Source organism: Chrysemys picta, chromosome 8 (assembly GCF_011386835.1).
Source record: "Chrysemys picta bellii isolate R12L10 chromosome 8, ASM1138683v2, whole genome shotgun sequence".
NCBI classification, from domain to species: Eukaryota; Metazoa; Chordata; order Testudines; family Emydidae; genus Chrysemys; species Chrysemys picta.
Genome location: NC_088798.1, coordinates 44,404,213 through 44,427,431, shown reverse-complemented (window position 1 = coordinate 44,427,431; position 23,219 = coordinate 44,404,213). Strand labels below are relative to the sequence as shown.

Here is a 23,219-nt window from a genome sequence, read left to right as displayed (position 1 = left end):
CAGTTAGTCCTTATTGATATCACTTGAAACATCTTTCTGTTTAAGCTTTTCAGAATTACGAAATAATTGTAGTTATGATCTATCTACCTCATAAAGGTAATGAGAGGAACAGAAAGCTAATTTAATGCATTGATATGAGTTTACTTAGTGTCGTGGCAAGTGCTTCTGTTAAAATTTTTTTAAAGACCTTCTTGACTCTCTTAATTAGTATTGACTAATTGTAGAGTGAGAGTTTATTTTAAGGAGACTTAGTTATGATCCTCTTTGTGGAAAAAAATAGATATTAGGCAACCTGTCATGCAAGTTTAAAACTGTTTAATATCAATTCCACTTGTTGTGTTTTTCCATAGCAGAAATACTGACTCTGTATAAGTCTTATGAATATCATAGACCACAAAATCAACAACTGGGAACAACATAATTAAAGTATTTCATATCTATTCATATCTAACCTTTTAGGCTCGTTTGCTGATTAATATTAGCTGAAGATGGAGTTGATTGATTTGTCATAAAGCTACTAAGCTGTAATATTTATAATTATAATCAAAATATGGACACAACCATATTAATGGGCATTTTATAGTAAACCACCAAGGGAAACTTTTCTTACATGGTAATCTGGTCTCTTGGGATTCTTTTAAGGCAATCAATTTAATAATTACAAGGTGGTGTATGCAGTTTGGACGGCCACTTGAAAGGATGTTCTTAAGCTTTTGAAATCTCCTTTGTGTAGTTTGTTCTTTCTGTGTAGGATGTCTGATAGTGCTGTGTCTTCTTCCATTGGTAAAATTTATTTTCTGTTCAGGTTTGTAATATTAATAGTCTCCTTCAGATCTGACAAAAAGAATACAAACTTTTCTTGAGCAGGCTCTGGATGTTCTGAAGAGGCTTATTACAGTATGAGGTGACTGTTCAATGTCAGATCAGAAATCTCATTTACTTGTTCTAAAACAGAATCTAGCCAACCTGTTTTGAATCTGATAGGACAAAATCCCTAGAGTGACTGCAAATCTTGAGATGGCTTGCAAACCTCAAATTTTGGAATATTTGTTTTGCTAAACCAAAAATCCCAGATGGCCGAGCTGTTACTTGCACCTTCTTAAGAGAGGAAAATGATTAGGTATAGGCCTGAGGTCTGTCTAATTTGAAAAATAATATAACCTAAGGCTATGTCTACATTAGAGACTTTACAGTGGTACAGCTGTACCGATTGATGCAGCTGCGCTGCTGTAAGATCTCTCATGTAGCTGCTCTATGCTGATGGGAGAGAGCTCTCCTGTAGACCCCCACGGAGCAGCGGTGGCTATGTCTGCTATAATGCCCTGAGTATCAACCATGTTCACCCAGCAGGTCTGTTGCAGTGACCCTTCAGGAATTCGTGACCTGACAGCCTTCTTAAAAACCCAAGTATTGTTTATTTTAAACGGTAGAAGCAAAGCATTTAGAGAAGGATTTGCATAAGTCTACATGCGTGCCTGTCTTACCTAAAGGCATGTGATCCCCTGATGGTGAGCTAGGTAGGCCTTAACATATTCAGATACCACAGCAGGTGTTGGGTATCTGTCTGCTCTCCCTGAACAACTACTCAAGTACAGCTCTTCTTTTCCTCTTCCCTCCCCTCCCCTCCCCTCCCCAGAGAATCTTTTAAAAATGCTTATACAGACTCCCCCCAGGTTACACAAACCCGACTCACGCAAATCCGCACTTAGGGAAAAAGTTTCGTAAGCTAAAAATAGGAGGGTGTGATGTGGGGGTGTGTGTGGTTTTTTTTGGCGTAATGGTTGGGAATCCGTTTCTGACTTATGCAAAATTCGAGTTACGCAAGGCGTTCCAGAACGGAATGCTTGCATAAGTTGGGGAGCGACTGTAGTCCCTTTTGAGCTTTTGTTTCACAATCCTTTTCTTTAATCATATTGTATCTTAACCATCCTTAAAGCCCCCCTATTAAGCTACACCAATATGGTATTACAGTAACCATCTCAGTAACCAGTTCAATATAGAGTATCAATAAATTGTTATAGAGCAGCTCCATTGTCATAACAACTGCATCTGCACTAGGTCTTTTGCCATACAGAAATGTCATAATAAATAGAAGAAATTACACCCCTAACCAATATTACTATACTGACAGATATTTCTAGTGTAGACCTGGCCTGAGCTATGGTCTCGTTAGGACGTTTTGAAATGTCTGCCCCGAAGCTTTGAAAAATTCTATCTTGTATTGATAGAATACAGTTGTAGTGATTTACCCTTTATGGTCAAGAGGGAGAAAGTGTTGGAACAATTCTTGAGGTTATTGAATCGAAGCATGATCCTGTATGACCTTAAACTGCATGGTTAATTGTATATTGTGGAGGAGAATAAATGTTTGGGAGGGTGCTACATGGACTGAGTGTTGTGATGGCTGAAATAAGGAACCTTCACTTTCCTGCGCATTCGCTTCTGGGGCCCCAAAAGATGACCAGATAGGGACCCTTTTTTCAAACTCCCCAGTATTCTGGGTAGAAACCCTACTCCACCCCAAATGGCTGCATGTCATACCATAAGCAACAGTTTTGTACTTGTCTGAAAGTATAAAAACTTTTTTTAAGGAAGTTTTCTTTTTATTGTGTGAATCAAAGAATTTGTGTAATCTGCAGTAAATTGTTCTGCTTCAATTAACCGACTGTATGGTGCTGTGTTTTGTCTTCTATTTCATGTTCCTCTCTTCCTATATATATCCTAGGTTTTTCTGTATCTGTTGATAGCTTCTCTAGTTCTGTTACATTTTTAGACTGTCAAATGATTGAGAGAAAGGAGATGGAACCTGGCTACATGTACCATTTGTGACTGACAGTCTTTTTTCCTCTGGCGTTTGGAAGTTGGAGAAGGCTTTCTGAATCTTGCTTTGTATGGGAGAAGAGCAAGGACTATACCAAATACAATTACCAATACTGCAATTTCCTCCTCAGTGTACGGTGATCAGTTTTGTCTTTTGAATATTTTTGTAAAACGTTACCAGTGTCTTATAAGCCAACATATGTTATACATATGGCACATCATATTATGTATTGCACATCTCATTAACATTATATTATAGATGACTTACAATTTACCATAATTTTGTATTAGGTTCACTCCTGCCCACTTATGTCAAGAGGGTATATATCCCACAATACCTTGCAAAGCTAAATGTAGTGTTTGGCCTTAACGAATATAAACCCACTCAAAATAAAGATAAATGAGTGTTCTACCATGGTACAAGGTAGGATGTGCCTTCATGGGCCAGCTGATTGGAATGCTGTATTCAAAAGCAAGAGATAAGGGGTAGACAGTGGTAACAGAAAAACAAGGTAAAAAGCTGATTGATGGATTCCAGGTTTGGGTGATGTATAGAGTACTTTAATTTGTAAGCAAGTCTGCTATAAATATAGCTAGTTTTGGGGGTATATTTTGGGAGTGCACCTTCTGTGTAAGGTGACCTGTAAGAAACAGTTTCCCAGAAGGATCAGTGACGTAGTAACTCTTTTCTGTACTGTTCTATTACTGACTTTTAGCAATTAATTGGTTATTTGGTCTCTTGAATGCGCCTCATAAAGAGTCACATGTGTAGTGAATCAACTGGCAATGGATTTTAATCAATAGTTTTCAAATATTTAACATGTTTGTGGCACAAAAAGCTACAGCAAAATGTAATTTGCCTGGCTGGTTGGTGTAGCTCATATTCAACATGGATCAGTTTGCTGTACATTTGTTGGCTGAGATCAAATTTTGTAGTATTTTCCCATGTCACAGAATAAAAATACAAACTGTACAAATCCTTTATATAACTTAAATAACCTACTGTCATTTTGTGAAAATAAATTGCTGTTCTCCATTAAGAGAGTTGTTCCCTTTTGGTATCCAGAAAGGGGTTGTATATAGCTCCCTCTGGTGATAGTTAATGCTGAACCCACATCAGCTGTGTGTGTATGTTGGAGAAGTGGTGGGGAGTCTTTGCAAATAGTGTTACTGACATAATGCAGTCAGCTCCATCAACCAGGGGAGGCAAGTGACATGATGATAAAGGAAACATTTTGATGAATTTGGTAAATTATCCTCCTTCTTAATCACACTGCTGTCAGTCATTTAAAGCACAGAGAGTTCTATGGATGATTTCGCTAGAATTCCTGATGTTTCATTAGTGAGTCTCCCATGAGAAGATAATTCCAGTTGTGCATAGTTTTAAATCTGTAGATTTGGGTTGAGATGTAATTGAAGTTTTCAAAATGAGTTCGGTGGTGTATATAAAAAAACTGTTAATGGATGTATAAGTTTTGCATGGCAGAGTTTTGAAGGCGTTTTTGAATCGTATTTTAATCATGATGTGGAAACTTAGTTGAACATTTAAAATTCGCTAGTCAGCAATGCATAGCACATAAAAACAACAAAATCTAGGTAGCCAGGGGTTGGGGGGGGGGGAGTAAATATCAAGTTGAGTAAATTCTGGTTGGCTTTTATACAATCTGTGTGTGTGTATGGTAGCCCTAATTGAATAAAAGTAGTATGTGTAAAAAAAGATATTTGAAAATTGCTGACTGAGCCATAGCACAACAAATGGGCTGTAAACTGGGAGACTAAAGTGATTTGCCACTAATTCTGGGTGCATTGTGAAGTTTTATGACGTCTGGTCTCCTTCACTGCCACAATTTTACCTGCTTATTTTTCTCCATTATCATTAAATTTTTCTCTGATAAAGTGAACAAGAAATCATCAAAGTTTTCCATGTACCCATCTCCAGGTTTGTCACTTTTCCCCAATAGTATCCTGCCTGCCCCAAAGCTCTCTCATTTTTATAAACTACCCTTTAACGCATTTCAGTAATCCCCTTACTGACTGAATTTAACATTTTGTGTTTCCCGGAAGATTGATATCTGAATAATTGAAGTCCCCCATGACTTATCACGAAGTCTTAAGACTTTTAGATCAGTGTCAAGGTGTGAGAAAGCAGAAAAACTGCCGCCTGGCACAGCGGGGGTTAACGAAAATGTTTGGATTCAGTTAGCCCTACCCCACTATACCTGCGGCCAATGCCAGTCCCGGAGTGGGGAGAAACGAAGGGAGCCTGGATCAGAAAGGGGCTGACTGGCGAGGAGCCAGGAGCTCTCTGCCTGCCTGAATGGACGGATCAGCGACCTGCCAGCCAGCGTAGCTGCTTCAGGCAAGTAAGGGCTCCCCTGCCAAGAGGAGGCTGCAAATAAGCCCCAGCACTCAGGGCAACTGGACTATTGTGGCCATGACCCAAACTGAAGAGACTTGTAGGAAGTAGCCCAGGGAAGTAGATCTTGACTCCCTGCCAGGAAGGAGACCCCTTCTCCCCTGTTTAGGTGTTGATCTGCACAGGCCCCAGGCTGGGACCCAGTAGAGGGTTACCACCTCTTCCCTCCCTCCCCCCCCCCCCCCCCCCCCCCCCCCCCCCCCATACAGACTAAAAAGATCAGTAATCTAGCCACTAGGCTGTCCAGCCCCAAAACACCCTATCACACAAGGTGATTAAGTAGGAATGGTTTCTTCATTTTGGTTTTGAGATCTATAGCAGATGCTGACCGACTTCTCCTTTTCTAGTCATGTCCCTAACCTTAACTCAAAAACTTTCAACTTCTGTCTTTTCCATTAGTATTGGTTTGACTTTATATCAATAATTTAATGTATGATCCCAGCCCCCCCCTTTCTCTGTTACATCTGATATGACTTTATTTCTTAGTGTTAACATTCCATTCATATGACTTATCCTGCCATGTTTCTATTTTTTTCACTGTCTCCTTCCTGATTCATTACTTCTAACTCAGTCTATTTCTTATTACTGTAGTATTAACATACCAAAAATTGAGGGATTTGTTTTCCTATTTCCTGTTTAGTAGTTTTTTTTCTTTATGGCTTGACTTTTTAATAATGAACCTGGTAATATCTTTTTCATAAGGCGAACCCCAGATCCACCCTAATTTAGATTTTTTTTTTTTTTTGGCAGCCTTGAGAGCAGAAGACTCTAAATGCTCAAGTGGAGGCTAGTCAGTACACACTGTACCCTATCTTATGAGGATCAGAGCTCCACGAATGAAAAAATCTTAAGGATTCTCAGGATTCCTTCTGTTTGGTTTAAAAATTGGCATTAGATAGTGGCATCTCAAATGACGGAACACACTGTGGCTTAAGCGCTCATATGATGCTGGCTGTAGTATTACATCAGTGCTCCAAAGAGAGTGCACTGGCTTTTGATTATTGAATTGATTTCTTTGGCTTGGGGCAGACTGCCTCTCTCCTAGTGCTTTTACTTCGCAGTTAAAATCACTCGAGGTGCTGACAGTCCTTATGTTTTCTTATATCTGGGAGCTGGTGGCAGGGTGTTCTCAGGAAAAAGCCCTCGGCTCTTGACTCATTCATCGCTTTTCTTTAATAGAGCCTGCTTTTGATCATCGTAAGGGAACATAACTCAGCTTTTCCTGAGGAGCATCTGAGAGAGATAAGCATACAGTATAAACTGAAAAAAGTCTAATTAAAAGATAATTTATAGTGCTACATAAACAAACATAGCTATTGTGAGTCATGTTCCCTGTCCTGAATAGCTTGCAATCTTAACAGGACATTTTTCAGAAAAGGGCTGGTGTGTGGAGTTAGTGGAGACTAAGAGGTAGGAAGGAGTCCTGGAAGAAATATAGTGTTGAGATCTAGTTAGTTTGAGGCTAGATATCTCAGGAGGGAGAGAGAGGGCGTTTGGCAAACAAAATGAAGAGAACTGTTCCAGTTGTACATCTACTGTTCCAGTTGCACAGCTACATCATCGTAGAATGCAAAGCAGACTAAGAGAAAATCAAAGGAAACAGTAGGGTCAGGCACAGAGAGTGATATTTGGAGGAAATGAGAGCAAAAGGATAGACGTTGTAAGATAAGGACAAAGAGCCTAAATCATAAGAGTCAAGAAGCCAGTAAATGGAATGATGTGGCTGGCATGGGAGGAGGCAAGGACAAGACTTTACAATGGTATTTTGAGCAGATGAGAAAGTGGAAAAGAGGTGAAAAGCAGCGATATCAGAGTAAGAGGCTATAAAAGTCAAGGTGAGAGATGAGAGACAAGAAACATGTGTCCTAGCAGTGAGGTTAGTGAGGAAAGGGCAGATTTTGTTTATATTGATGAGGAAAATGTGGGAGTGTGGCTGGCGGGTGAGGGTGAAAGAAGAGTCAGATGATAGTGAAGTTATGATCGTGAGACAAGAAAAATAAGTAGAGTCCTACGCAGATACACAAATGTGTATCCGCATCCGATCTGCTATCCGCAAAAACTATCTGCAGATCCGCGGATTTGCAGGGCTCTACATGGGGCTGGGCTGAGGCTACGAGGGCATCCCCCTGCCAGAGCCCAGTCAGGGAGAGCTGCGGGCAGCTGTGGGAAGGCATCGCGGACCTTCCACCTGCTCTATGCCTGGTGGGGAGCCTGGGGGGCAGGGACATGGGCGTGGGCTGTTCTCAGCCCCTGCCCCCCTGCAGGCCGGTGGAGGGGCTGCTGCGGCTCCTCACAGCTCCGTGGCTGGGCTCCATGCTGGCTTGGCTGGGGGGAAAGGGGAGACCTGTGGAGTTGCCCAGGGGCTGCTTGGGCTCCCCACAGCTGCCTGCCCAGCTTTTACTATGGCTGGACTGCGACTCCGAGCCGCTCCCTCATTGGCTGGAGCTGCATCTTGGGGAGTCATGGCGGACCCTCCATCTGCCCTGGGCAGGGGGCCCGAGCAGCTCCCCCCAGTGTCCCTGCCCCCTGAGACCCTCCGCCAAATGTCCCAGCTCCCCTCTCAGTGTCCCTGCCCCCCCAGACCCTCCACCAAATGTCCCAGCCTCCCCGCCCAGGGGAGGTGGAGGGACCCAGGCTCCCCACAGTTGCCAGCGTGGTTCTCCCCTACCCAGCTCTGCAGCCCAGCCACGGTAAGAGCCAGGCGGGCCCTCCACCTGCCCTGGGTGGGGGCCCAAGCAGCCCCCCCAACCTGTGTCCCTGCCCCCCAGGCCTCCCACCCAGGGCAGGTGGAAGATCCGTGCCGTGGTTCCTCACAGCTGCCTGCCCCGCTCTTACGGTCAGAGCCCTGCTCAGATACAAAACTTGTATCCTCATCTGCGTGGCAATCAGCCAAAATGGTTCACGGATATAAAGCGGATACCCGCGGATTTGCAGGGCTCTAAAAATAAGGTAGTTGTCAGTTAAGATAGAGAAGGGAGGCAGCAGAAAGGGATGAGGAAGGAGGCTAAGTTCAGTATCTGAGACAATGAGCTTGAGATGGCAGGGACAATAAGAGGAAGTTGGAGTGTCAGAGTGGACTTCAAGTGAAGAGATTGAGGGTAGATGTGCAGATGTCAATAAATAAATAGAAGTGGTAATGAAATCCTTGGGAGTGATGATGCTCGCTATCAAGAGTACAGATGGAAGAGAGAAAGGTACCAAACTTGGAACCTGAAAGGATACCAACAGAAGATAGTAGGAGGTTGAGGAGCCATTAGGTGATGCTGAAGGTCAGCAATCTATAGGGAAAATGGAGAGCAGAGTTAAGACTTAAAGGAGAGATGATTAAGAGGGCATAAGGTATTTAGCAGCTAATTACACTGATGCTTTATTGTGGTGGACTATCATTCTGTGGCTCTACTTTGTTTAGGTCATGTGTTGTTTGGCAGTTGGGTTGTTTTATGCTCATAAATACTAATTCAGGGCTGTGGAAATGTGCTTTTGAAAATATTATTAATAAATATTTTAAATATTATTTCACATTTGCTACCAGAAAAACATGACGCAGTATAGAATACTCAATTTGTATTTATTTAAAAAAAAAAAAAAAAGCTTGAAAAATACTGAAAAAATGTACTAACGATAGTTGCTTTTGTTTTGTAAGAAGTAGTATCTGAAAGAATATTACGTCTGTTTTGGTACTAAAACTTGTACTAAGGATAATGGAGTTAGTTCTTATTGGAATGCTATGTTTTCCCATCAAGTGCTTAGCATGTTTTTGGTGGCACTATAAAATATTTGATGATGATGACACAGTGTTTGCTGCTGTTAGAAAAAATGTTTTGTTTTTTGTGTGCAGATATTTGATTTAATGGATGCCAAAGCCCGGGCTGACTGCATCAAAGAAATAGATCTTCTTAAGGTAAAGGCTTGTTAACGAATTTCATAGGTTTAGTTATAATTTATTGCTTTTTCTTTCACTCTGACAGTAGATGGTGATGAAATGTCCTCTGTCTTGTACATGAGGCTTTTAAATGTAATACTTAAAGATTTCCATTTAATTTCATTTTTCATTTCTTGAAAAAATAAACTTTCTTTATAAGGAGGCAAGTATTCAGAGGCAGAAGACCTTAAACTGCAAGCTTTCATGTTCAAACATTTGAAGGAAACACAATAATAAGATACTGAATAAACATTTTATATCATGTACAATAATGCACTGATTTTTTTTTTAAAGTGGGTTGAATTTAAATTACTATTTCAAGTAACTAAAATATAGCTCTTTGAGTAGTGTCCCTATGGGTGTTCCACTGTAGGCGCACTTGCGTCCCGGCACTGCTGATCAGTGAACTTTGGTAGCAGTGTTTGTTGAGCCCGCACATGTACTATCCCCCCCTTGTAGTCTGGCTCGAGACGAACTAGTGTTGCGTGGGCGAACCTCCGTCTGTTCCTTCTCAACTGCCCCTGGATAGAGACCGTGCTATTAGCTGTCCCTTCATTGGATCGTTAACCTATTGTTTGAACTTAAGTAGTTACTAATCTTTCTTTTATCTGTTAGTTTAGAGTTTCCTTTGGTTTTTCTTCTCTTAAAAAACAACAACAACAAAAACCCTACCCCCCCCATCCCCCGCCCAACAACTTTACTTATTTCTTTCACTTTATCTGGGGACTACCCTGATTCAGGGTATGCATGCATGCTATGTACATAAGCTGATAGACTTTGCATGCGGTGTATCCAGTCATGGTCCAGCTCTGTTCACAGGCTGAACAGAAACAACCGAGACAAACCCCTATCATTACCCACCAAGGTCAAACAATTCTTGAACTGGTGGAAGGACCCAGCAAATGTTTGCACAGGGCTCCTGTTCATACAGCTTCTCCCCTTCCCCCGTCACTACGCCTCTCCAACCATGCATCCCTCATAGGGTGGGGAGCACATCTCAACAACCTCATGACACAAGGCAAGTGGTCACCCACAGAGGTGTGACTTCATATCAACCTCCTCAAATGCAGAGCGCTCAGGAACGCATGTGCTCACTTCCTTCTGCTGATCAGAAGTACACACACAAGGGTCATGACAAGCAACATAGCATGCATGTACTATATAAATCCACAGGGGGCATGCCAGAACGCCCTTCCTTTGTGTGGAAGCACTAAAGCTATGGAACTGGTGCATTTCCCACAATGTTACAAAATCAGCGTTCTACCTACCAGGAGCGCAAAACATGACAGCGGACACTCTCAGCTGCAAGTTCCCACATGACCACGAATGGGAGATGAACCCAGTAATACTCCACGACATATTCAGAAAGTTGGGGACACTGACTATAGACTTGTTTGCCACTTACCTGAACGAGAAATGCCTGCGCTACTGCTCCAGAGCAGGCCTTGGACAGAACTCGTTAGGGGACGCTCTCCTTCTCTCATGGGACAAGGGCCTTCTATATGCTTTCCCCCATTTCCACTATTGCTGAAAGTCCTGTTAAAATTAAAAAGAGAGCAAATGTCACACTGATTGCTCCCACCTGGCCAAAACAGATGTGGTACCTTTACCTGCCACAGCTGGTGACGTATCTGCCAATCCCTCTTCGACTCGCTCCTTACTGCCTCTCGCAGAACAAAGGACGCGCTCTCAATCCCAACTTGCAAATTCTTCAGCTCAAGGCCTGGTTCCTTCATGGTTCCAACATATAGAGAGATTCTGCTCTCAGGAGGCACAGGAAGTGTTACTACACAGTAGGAAATTGGCTACCCATTGAACTTACCAGGTTCCAGGTTTGGTGTAATTCCAGATAAATTAGCATGACATCTGCTACTCTACCAGTAGTCTTAGACTACCTACTGAAGTCTGGACTGTCCCAAGATATGCTTGGTGGCCATAATGACTTTTCATTAACAAACAGAGGGGTTTTTAGATTTCTCGCATCCAACTACAAAGAGGTTCCTCAAGAGCGTAGCAAACCTCTTTCCCAAACTCAGACATCCTACCCCACCATGGGAACTGAATTTAGTATTAAAGGGCCTGACCAGACCGCCCTTCCAACCTACGAGCACTTGTTCATTTACACACCTGTCAATGAAGACCGCATTTCTGGTCGCCATTACCTCCATGTGGAGAATAGGGGAGATAGTAGCTCTTATGGCACACCCCCCTTTTACAGTATTTTTTTTCTGACAAGGTCATGCTCAGGCCACACCCGAAATTCATCCCTAAAGTGACTTTTGCCTTTCACAAGAGCCAACACATTCACCTCCCAACTTTTATCCCAAGCCTCTCTGTAATGATAGGGAAGCTATTCTACATGCACTGGACGTTAGGAGAGCCTAGGCCTTCTATCTGGGCAGGATGAAGGCTTTTAGGAAAGCTAGGCTTTTCCTTTCCATTGTGGATAGGACTAAAGGTGCAGCACTATCAGCCCAGACACTGAGTGGGTCTCAAACTGCATCAAACACTATCATGTTTGCAATGTAGTACCTCCATCTGGAATCCATACACACTTCTCAAGATTGGTTTCCTCCTCCATCACCTTCTTCAAGGATTTCCCCATCCCGGAAAACTGCACAGCAGCTACCTGGGCGTCTGTGCATTCCTTCGCAGAACACTATGCCATCACTGGGGATTCTGCTTCCGATGCTTGATTTGGCTCCTCAGTATTGTCATCCATAACAGAATCGACTCTGAAGTCCCAGCTTCCCATTGGGTTACTTGCTCAGAAGTCATCTACAGTGGAGCACACATAGGGACACTATTCGAAGAAGAAGAGAAAGTGACTCGCCTTGTGCAGTAACGATGGTTCTTCAAGATGTGCCCCGCTATGGGTGCGTCACGACCCCCTCTCCTCCCCTGTACTTCAGAGTTCTCTATAAGGGGCTCTGCGGTAGAGAAGGAACTGAAGGGGGTTTCCCCGTGCAAGGCTCGTTAGCCTTGAGCCAGATGAGGAGGTGGGAACAGCGCATGTGTGGGCCCAGTGAACGTTGCTACCAAAGTTCTCTGATCAGCAGCGCAGGGATGCAAGGGCACCGACAGTGAAGCACCCACAGGGACACGCATCTTGAAGAACCGTTGTTACTGCACAAGGTGAGTAACTTTTTCTTCTGGCACGGTGGCAGAAGTTCAGCACATTGTCATATAGGGGAGCTTCACCAGAATAAATTTCACTGTCACTTCCAGGGTTACTGGAGGCTGATCGTGTTGTGAAATAGATTTGCTTAGGGCTCGTCTACATTTGAAACACTATAGTGGCAGTGCTTTGCTCCTGGAGGAATTCTGCAGGACTGTGTGTCTGCAGAAAACACCACCCTTTCCCCCCAGATTTTCTGTTTCCCTGCAGAAAACGGCAGGGAAGTTGCATGGACGGGGAAACGCACACGACCTTGGGCACATTTAGGGGGGGCGAGTTGCCCCCCTCCAACCAATGCGAGGCATGGGGGGGGGCACACAAGGTTACATGCCACTGCTCCCCCTCATTCTGCTAGCACAGAGCTGCCCAGCCAAAGGGGGCTGTGTCTTGGCTCTGCTGACTCTGCAGCTGAATGCCGCCTCCTGGGTCCTAGTGCTAGTTGCGCTCCCCTTCTGTGTGTTAGGCGCCTTCCTGTTTTCTATTCGGTGCAACAGTGGGTGCCCGTGGTGGGACTGGGTAGGGGGGCTGAAGGGGTGGGAGGAAGCAGGGCCGGCTTTAGGCTGATTCGCCCAATTCCCCGGAATCGGGCCCTGCACCTTAGGTGCCTTTTTAATTATTTTTACTCACCCCAGCGGCGGTCCGTTCTGGGGTCTTTGGCGGCCCCGCTCCCCTGGCCAGAGCACCAGTCGGAGCGCGGCATGCGCCGTGTCCTCGCTCTCCCGGAGCACTGCAAGCCCTGCGGCCCCGCTCTCCTGGCTGGAGCTCCGGCCGGAGCGCGGCAGCCCCGCGGCCCCACAACCCCGGCTGGAGCATGGCAAGCCCCACGACCGCCCTCCCCCGGCCGGCAATCTGAAGTGCCGCCGAGACTGGGAGCGCCGCCCCGGTGAGTACAAGCCCCAGGAATCGAGCCCCGCACTTGCTAAAGCTGGCCCTGGGAGGAAGTGGCAGTGGGGAAGGAAGGGAGAGGGGAATGTGGGAGTCCGGGGAGCGGGATGGAGAAGAAAAGGGGATAGGGGAATCGCAGGGGAAAGGGGGAGCCTGGCATGTGGCATCCCCTCGGCAGCAGCTGGAGCTCCCCTGTTAACCAGGCCTATCGAACCTACAGCTGGACACCTCCGACAAGCCCCCCATACTCAGACCCCAACCCCACTGATCCCCAGCCAGCTGCACTGAGCCCCCCCCCCCCCCCCCCGACCCTCCTGCTGAGCCCCATCTTCCCTGCACCTGGAACTCCACAACGAGCCTCTGTGCATCCAGATCTCCCACTGAGCTGTCCGAACCCAGATTGCCCCCCACAGAAACCTCTCACCCCAGACCTGGTTTCCCCCCACACACTAAGCCCTTCCACACTTGGATCCTGCTGTACTGAGCCTGCTCCCCACACCTGGTGCACCTGACGCAGAGGGACAGGTTCCTTGGGTATTTCTGGAGTAGGCCCAGCCCTTGCACTGTGTCAGGGTCAGGTGCAGCCTCACTGCCGAGTCCCTGTACCAGGGGAGGTGGGGGCTTCACGGTGATCTCCCACCTCAATGCAGCCACTGGCCTATGCTCCCCACTACCATGCTGGAGACATTTATTTATTGGCAAACAAAATTTTCAGAATTTTAAAATATTGTGCGCATAATTCTTTGGTGCAGAATTCCCTCAGGAGTAAGTGTTTCAGATGTAGACATTACATATGCCAATGGGAGGGATTCTCCCCTCAGCATAGGTAATTCACCTCCCTGAGAGGCAGTAGCTAGATCGGCAGAAGAATTCTTCAGTTAATCCAGTGCTGTCAACACTGGGGGTTAGATAATCTTAACTAAGTTGCTCAGGGATGTTGATTTTTTTCACACCCCTGAGCGACATAGCTGGGTCATCCTAATTTTTTAGTGTAGAGCAGGCCTTAGTTTCTTGCAAGGAGGTGATTTGTCCCTACAGTGTTTTTTGCCATCCAGCTCACAGAGGGGCACTGATGTAGGTTTAAAGCCAGTTGTACCCTTCCATTCAGAGGTAGAATGATTGATAGTAGCCACCAAATGAGAGTGTGATGGAGGGGGAAAGGTGACTGATGGGCTAGGAGAAAACTCACATGCCATAGCCTACATCTTGATGTCCCTGCCTTGAAATGAGGTTCTGTATTCTGCTACTGATCAGAACGCAGAATTCACACAGGTTAATGGAGAACTTTCTGGTCATCTAAAGAAAATTGGAGTTAAAGGTATGCTTAGTAAATTACCTCAAATTGTCTAATTTGCTCCAGATGAGCAGCCACTTCCTCATAATATAGATGGAGCTAGTAGCAATGCCTGGTTAAGTTTGTACACTTTCCAATACAAGCCCTTGCTTTCAGTTTCTCATAAATTGGCCAGACTTCAACCATACAGGCAGAAATGTTCCATGTTTTCTGTCTGCCTCTGATTTTCTTCAGTATCCTGTCTCTCCTTCCCTTCTCCCTGCTCAGTCCAAGAGTTTCAGCAAAAAGGCTTCAGCTGTTTTCAAGAATGAGGTTAGAGGGAAATACATAGGCAAAGCATATGTTAATTTTTTTTTTCAGTTGCTTCTTTGAAGATCTCCAATGTATCCATACTTTAATGGAGGACTTGAAATTTGGAAAGGAGATAGTCCTAGGGCCAGAGAAATACTATTTGCTGTCCTCATTAAAATTTACATACATTTGGGCAATTTGTAATCTTCTGCAAATAGTCGTGTGCACATGCTCAGTAGAGCTTATTTAGAGGTTATCTGCTCAAATCTAAAAACTTTCCATCTGTACTGAGATCCCCACTGAGATCTTAAACATGACAACTGCACCAAATGTACTACCAGGATCAAGAGTTAGAGCCCTAGATGGTGGGTTTGATGCAGTAGCAATGTCAGGTGCTGTGAGTTCTGTTCACTGCTGTTCCACTGAATTCTATGCACTTCACATGCCTTATTATTGATCAAAGCCTCATACCCCTATCTTAGCAGGCAGGAAAGTATATTTTTTCATTGTTTTTATAGTTGCAGTAACTGGAAGATGCATAAGGTTTCTTCTGTCAGAGCTGGCAGTGGAATTTGAGTCAGATTCTGCACTGCACCTCCTGAAGGGCACAGATCAGGATGGAGTAGGGAGAACAAATATATTAATTTGTCAGCTTCCAGAATGTGGACTCCTTTGGAGGCCAGAGTAAATTCTCATTCGCTTAGCCCCACTACTTTCAGAATGAATGTGCCAATCTTATATATGTGACTGTGTTGTCTTCAACCACTAGGCTATCTGTCTAGGTGTATTATTCCGATCAGTGTAATATCTGAGTGTCTTAATTGTTTTTATCCTCACAACACCCCTGTCTTGAAGGAAAATCCTAACATAAAGAGACGGATTTACCAAGGTCAGACAGGAAATCTGTGGCAGAGCCGGAAATGGAATCCAGGTCCATCTAACCATTGAACCATCCTTCATCTCTAGAAGGAATTCTAGAGATGATCCACATAGGAGAGAAGAGCTTACTACTGTTCCTAGTTAGGTAGAGGTTTGGGCTGTACAGAAAAGGTCCTGGATTCCAGCCCTACTGATAATCCATAATGGATTTTTTTATTTTATTTTGCTTTCAAAAATAAAAGGAAATTACTTACAAAACACTATTAAAAGAACATTAGACTGTGGGAACATATAAGAACTAAGTTTGCAAAGTCCAAGCACTTAAAAATCAGGAAATGTCAGAATTGAGGTTCCCAGAATTTTGCCCCTTGTGTCTGTGTTTTGATAGTTATTAATTACACAATCACAAACTCTTTGTTCTACAAGTCTCCATATAATAAAGAGGGTGGACAGTGAATGAGACAGAGGAACATAAGAGAAAATTTTGGTTTGACCCAGCATGGCCATTCTTATGTACTCTTGTGTTCAAGGTACTGGACTTAGACCCGGAGAAGCTGGGTTGTATTCCTGGCTCTGCCACAGACTTCTGCGATGTTGAGCATACATGCAAGGGGATGGAATTAAGGTTGCATGAGACAAACACCTAGTTCTGTGCCCTTAAAGAACACACCTACTTTAAAAACAAACAAAAAAAACCCTAACCCTATACTTCATCACACTAGCAGCGAGGACATACAATTTTCAGTCATTACAAAACCAGAATTGACTGTTTGTGTGAAGAATGTGGGAGCTATCTGTATTATTTTTTATGAATATAGTGTGTATCTCTGTTTACATACTTGCTATTGTGCTATTTATTATGTGGGTTCTAAGACCTTGTCTACACTGCCACTTTACAGTGCTGAAACTGTCTTGCTCAGGGATATGAACCCCCCCGACCAATGCAAGTTTCAGCAGTGTAGACAGTGCACCTGCGCTGGGAGCTGTTCTCCGAGCACTGGGAGCTACTCCCCTTGTGGAGGTGATTTTTTTTAATAGCGCTGTGAGGGCTCTCTCCCAGCGCTGGTGCCATGACTACACAGCCACGTTAAAGTGGTGCCGTGGCAGCACTTTAACATTGGTAGTGAAGACATACCCTTAGTATTAATTCCTGCCAAAGTTCCTTGACCATCCCTAGAAAGGCAGACAATGGCTTTAGATAATCCAGTCACTGGCAATACAGGTGTCAATGCCTTTGAAGGCAGTCTCTGACCAAGATGAGCCCACCACCCCAGGCTTCTTTTGAGGGGAAGGATGGTGGCTTTCAGATGAGGAACAGGGAATAAAACACTCTTGAGTAGATATGTTCTTTGAGCTGAAGGGGGAGGCAGTATCTGCAGAGAGACAGATGGGACCCCGGGCCCCAGAAGCAGGGTCTGCCTAAACTTTAGGTAAGATACATGTGTAATCCCTTCGTTATTTTAACCCTTTTCTCTGGATGCTGTGTTCCTATGAATAAATAAATATTTTGACGAAGCTGTTTTTAGTCATTGCATTTACCTGCTGGTAACAGCTAATGAAGGGACACCTATTGCAAATGCCAAATCCAGTTGGATCTGCTGTGGAAACACTGTTGGTAAAAAGGGGATTGTGATGGGTTGGATTACAGAAACTCTCTTGGGAGCTACCACCTGATGTGCCAAGACTACTTCTACCCCTGCCAGCTCAGGGCCCTAGCACCCTGTCTTGCTGAGCCAGACACTCCCGTCTGCTCCAACAAAAACCCAGGGTCTGAATTACTTGCCCCAAAGCTGCAGGTTTACCTGAAAGCAGCTAACAGAAGTGTTCCTGTCTTTAACACTCAGGCCTGGTCTACACTAACCCCCCACTTCGGACTAAGGTACGCAAATTCAGCTACGTTAATAACGTAGCTGAATTCGAAGTACCTTAATCTGAACTTACCGCGGGTCCAGACGCGGCAGGCAGGCTTCCCCCTCGATGCCGCGTACTCCTCTCGCTGAGCTGGAGTACCGGCGTTGACGGCAAGCACTTCCGGGATCGATCCCAGAAGATCGATCGCTTACATCCGGACCAGGAAGTAAGTATAGACGTACCCGCAGATGCCCAACTCCCAATGGGGTCTAAATCCAAATAAATCAGTTTTACCCTGCATAAAGCTTATCCAGGGTAAACTAATAAATTGTTCGCCCTCTATAACGCTGCTAGAGAAATGTGCACAGTTGTTTTCTCCCCCAGGTATTAATACATACTCTGAGTTAATAAGTAAAAAGTGATTTTATTAAATACAGAAAGTAGGATTTAAGTGCTTCCAAGTAGTAACAGAACAAAGTAAGTTACCAAGCAAAATAAAATAAAATGTGCACATCTATGTCTAATCCAACTGAATACAGATAAGATCTTCACCAGTTCCAGAATGCTCCCTTTTACAGACTAATCTCCTTTTAGCCTGGGTCTAGCTAGGGTGACCAGATCAGAGATATAAAACATCAGGACACGGGGGGGCCAAGCCCCCCCCAAAAAAAGTTTCAGAGGGGCCAGGCACATGCGGCGTGCGGTGGGTCCGGGTGGGGGCAGCACGGAGCGGGCCGAATCCCTGCTGCTGCCAGCGGGACACCCCTCCCGTCACCCCGGGCACATGCGGCGTGTGTCTACCGCGCCTAGTTTCCCTCCTGCCAGAAAGGAGCCACGGGAGAGGCACGGGGCTCCCCGCCGGCGGCGGGACGCGCGCCACATGTGCCCGGGGCGGGTCGGGGGGTGGGAGGCGCATCCTACTGGGAAGGAGCTGTAGCTGCAAGCGGGAGGTAGAGGCGCGGGGCTCCCCGGTAGCAGCGGGGATTCGGCCCATGCCCCTGCGCCGCCCACCCGGCCCCTGCCTCCTCCATGCTGTCCCCTCCCGGACCCACCGTGCTGCCCTGCGGGCTGCAGGGCTGGAGCAGCCTCCGCGCTGCGCTCCCAGGCCTGGGCCCCCGTGTGCAGCGGCCCGGGGGCCGGGCAGGAGCCCTCTGACGCGGCGGGGGGGCTCGGGCCTTCCTCTCCCTTCCACCCTCGCCAGCCCCCCTTTGCCCACCCAGTGCCTGGAGCTGACTCACCAGCTCCAGGATCCAGGTGCCGCCACCACCCCCTTCCCTCCCTCTCTCCAGTCTTGTGCTGCCATGTAGCTGCAAGCCTGGGAGGGAAGAGGAATGCCGAGTAGTTGGGGAAGAGGCGGTGCCAGGGTGGGGATTTGGGGAGGGAGCCAATGGGGGGAAGGAGCAGCGGGGTGGGGGGGGGGGGGGAGTCCCTGCGGGAGGGCAAAATTTCTTGTTTGTCCAGTGTCCCGACCAAACATTGGTCGGGACGTGGGACAAAGAAGCAAATATCGGGACAGTCCCGATAAAATCAGGACATCTGGTCACCCTACTCACACCCCTTGCAGTCACTGTCCTTTGTTCCAATTTCTTTCCGGTATCCTGTGGGGTGGGGTGGAGAGGCTCTCTCTTTAGCCAGCTGAAGACAAAATGGAGGGGTTTCCCAGGGGTTTAAATAGACTTTCTCTTGTGGGTGGAGACTCACTCCTATGCAAAGTCCGGCTCCAAGATGGAGTTTAGGAGTCACCTGGGCAAGTCACATGTCCATGCATGACTCTCAGTTTTTACAGGTAGGATCCATTGTTTACATGCTACCTTGAACATTCTCAAGTAGACTTCTTATGTGGATTGGAGCATTCCAAGATCCATTGTCCTTTAAGTGTTTCTTGATTAGATACTTAATTTCAACATTCCTTACTCCAGAAACTGACCAAATGCTCTACTAAGGTTATTTAGAAATCAAGCCAGTACACAGCCAACATTCATAACATCGAATACAAAAATGATACATGCATGCAAATAGGATTAATACGTTCAGTAGATCATAATCTTTACGGAGATATGTTACATGGCATATGTAGCATAAAACACATTCTAAGCATATTTCCATAGAGCCTTATGGGAGGTACCATCACAGGGATGTTTCAGTCTAGAACTAGGTCTGTGAGTGAGAGAATCTTAGCATTCCACTCTGAGAGGCGGGGAGGCTCAGGGCCTGTCATTTGAAAGGGTGCACTTGAGATAGACCTAACGGGGATCAGAAGTGCAACCTAACCATGTGACTTTGACAGCTGGCCTAGTCACTTCCAAGAGACACAACAGTTTGGATTAATTTTAGTTTTTGTAATGCACTGAGTTTGGCCATGACCAGCATGTTCTCGCAAGATAGGAAATCATATATAGGTATCTATAAATAATATACATTTTTAACTTATATACAAACCTGAATTATCCTAATTGAAAATCTACAAGTTAAACTGTGTCTTTTCCACTCAACTATTAACCTACTTCAACATATTTCTCACACCTACCTACCTGCCTCTACAGACACCTGAAGCCTGCTGATATTTTTTGCTTCATTTTGATATTTAAACAAGTATCCTTTCCTGAAAGATACAGTTAGCTTTAAGGTTGTTAAATTAGCTCGGACTTTAAAAAAAGAGAGCGAGTGAGCAAATGTTTGTTACAAAACATAAACATGCACTTTTTATTGTCAATTCATGTATTTATTAACTTACAGCATGTAAATTTATTTACTTTTAGAAGACTAACTTTTAAAAATAAATCCTACCTAATTCTTAGAGATCTTTTTAGTCATCTTATGGTATTTTATGTTGTCTTATTAGTTATCACTTGAATACAATTTGAGGCTTAACAACCTCCAGAATTATTTTGAGGTTTTATATTAATCTAAATAAACTTATATTTATTTACATTTCTTTTATTACTTCAAAATTATAGCATAGTTTGAGACTTGATGGATTTTAAATGGGTTCAGAAATTCTTGCAAACTTGAAATGTTTACATTATGTAAATAATTCATGTTGGCACATACTTTTTGTAACATGCTACAATATTTTGTAGCATATTAGTTTTTCCTTGTTAAGAAAGAATACTTCATTGGTCAGTGATTTAAGATGATGACATGCTGTAGAATGAAACATCTATTTATCTTTTCTTAGCAACTGAATCATCCAAATGTAATTAAATACTATGCCTCCTTCATTGAAGACAATGAGCTAAACATAGTGTTGGAATTAGCAGATGCTGGAGACCTCTCTAGAATGATAAAGGTATGAATTTTATTTTAATAGCCTTTAATAATCTATTTGGAGCAATGTACTATGTTTTTATTCACTTTTCATTCTAATTGCTCAGCTTTTGGGTCTTGCAAACTAGGTCTTTGGTTCTTAAATTACAAATATTGTGTTTGATTTATTTGAAATGCAAGCCATAATTGTTAAAGAACAGGTGCTCAGAGACTCAAATAAGAAACCTGCAAAGTCTTTCGCCCCACCCACAACCTCCCACCCCTCTGCTTAAGGAAGCAAATTTGTTTGGAAATGCTTTTATTATGCTGCAGTAGCTAACTGTGGTACATTTGAGATTAGGTCAGTTGCTTCAGCTCTTCTTCTGTAAATTGTGTTTCACAAGTAATTAGGACCCATAGAACAGTCCATGAGACTTTAGAAATCTGCTTGCAGTTGCTGATTTTATGATTGGCTCTTGGGACTGGAACATTTTTATCAGTTAGGCTATGTTTTAGTCACGGGTATCTTTAGTAAAAGTCATGGACAGATCACGGGGCAGTAAACAAAAATTCATAGGCCCTTGACCTGTCCATGACTTTTACTAAAAATACCCCTGACTAAAACTGGGGTGCCGCAGGTACTGGGAAGGGAGGTGCAGATGCTGGGAGGAGGGGAGGCATGGCCCGGGGGGAGCGTGGGTGCTGGGGCGGGGGGAGGGGGGGGAGGAGTTGGTGGGACGGGGGCAGGCTCCTTACGTAACTCCTGGGAAGCGGCAGCCCCAGCAACCTAGCTCCAAATGCTGCCTCCGCTCCGTCCCAAGCCCTGGTTCTGCAGCTCCCATTGGCTGGGAACCACAGCCAATGGGAGCTTTGGGGGCGGTGCCTGGCTGCCAGCAGAGGAAGCATGTGGAGCTAGGGGAGCTGAGGGACAGGAGCCCCCCCAGGTAAGCAATGGCCCCAAGCTTCCCCCCCGCCCCTGCATACACACCCAAAACACCTGCTTCTGGGAGATGGGGAGCCCAAGACTGCCCCAGCAGCAGCCAATGTGACTGACCAGGGGTTGCCCGAGCTGCTCAGGCAGCTCCTGGGCCAGCCGCACGGGTCTGCTGCAGAAGTCATGAAGGTCACGGAAAGTCATGGAATCCAAGACCTCTGTGACACACATGGAGCCTTATTTATCAGTTCTGCAATTTTATAATCAATGATTTTATCTTCACAATGGTGTCTGTCTGTCTGTCTCAGTCTCTGTCTGCATATATGGTTTTCCAATCTATAACTAGGTTTTTCTAGTGAAGCAGTAAAGCTAAAACTGCTTATGTCATTTGAGAGGATGCTCTTCAAATAATCTGGGGATAGTTTTTAGTTTAGCAGTTCCTTCCTTCAAGTTGGCTAAGTGAGTAGCATGTATGACATTTCTTCGAATAGTGGTGCTATGGATGCTCCATGTCAGGATGTGTGCGCACCCATGCACTCTGGATTGAAGATTTTTATCAGCAGTGTCTGTGGGTACATGCTTGCTCATTAGGCACTCTTGTGTTCTGATACAAGGGCATTTAGGGAGGGACCAGCCGACATTCCTGTACCTTCTGAACCTCCTGCAGCTTGAGACAGAGTTTTGCAGTGTCTGGTAGCTAGCCTCATAGCTTGCTATATCTCTTACTCCAAATTTTCTTTATTTTCTTAGTATTTTTATTTATATGTTGTTTTTAGCACAGTTTATGCTTTTAAAAGGGGAGGAGGGGCTCCCTTTCCCTTCTTCTATTTTTGTGCACTGTTTGGACCTTTGTTTTTCACAGTCCATGATTCACAGCCACAAGTGCAGGTTATGCCCAACACTCCAGGCTTCAAACCCTGCCAAACCTGCCATGCAGCAAAGAACTTTCAAACTGCCTTTGGTGACTCAAGAAGTCTCACATCCCCTCCAAATGCAAGATCTACTTAGTTTTTAAGAGCATATCTAAGAAATTGAGGAGGACAGGCTCAAACAATTATCAGTGGAGTGCTAGCTGAGACCCACAGTATTTGAGTCATCCCGCCCCCCATACATATGATCCACAGAGTGCTGCAGCAACCATCTCTACAGCGACAGTAAGAAAAGACCCTGGGGGCCCTTTGGAACCGTCTAAATCCGCAGTCCCATCCCCTGCAGTACCAAGACAGCAGCAGCTAAGAAATCCATGTTGCGTACCAAGAAACTGACTGGCAAGCTATATAAAGCAGGACCTGCATTGACTCTGGTCTCTGTGCCTCTGAGATACAAACTGAAATAGTCATCGGTACTGCCTCCAGCAAACAGACATAAGATGCACTGATCGTACTTCGGTGTTCTCTCCAGTATCACTGGACATTCTGACTCCTGATGTTTCCTACCCAGATTTGCTGGTACTGTCCAGTCTTTTAACTCATGAAGATCTTTGGATCCTGGAGAAGCCTGAAT

The 23,219-nt window shown here is 44.9% G+C and overlaps 1 protein-coding gene across 13 annotated transcripts in view; it reads left to right on the top strand.

The window, feature by feature from the left end:
• The window catches only part of NEK7 (NIMA related kinase 7), a 253,273-nt gene that overhangs the window by 47,412 nt on the left and 182,642 nt on the right, over window positions 1-23,219 (top strand). For 12 of the 13 annotated variants that reach the window (XM_024102010.3, XM_024102007.3, XM_024102005.3 and 9 more), the window contains 2 exons: window positions 9,075-9,137; window positions 20,715-20,825. In XM_024102010.3, coding sequence (XP_023957778.1) covers window positions 9,075-9,137; window positions 20,715-20,825 — 174 coding nt within the window. The remainder of the gene's footprint in view (window positions 1-9,074; window positions 9,138-20,714; window positions 20,826-23,219) is intronic. The other variant, XM_065554400.1, reaches the window with a different exon arrangement.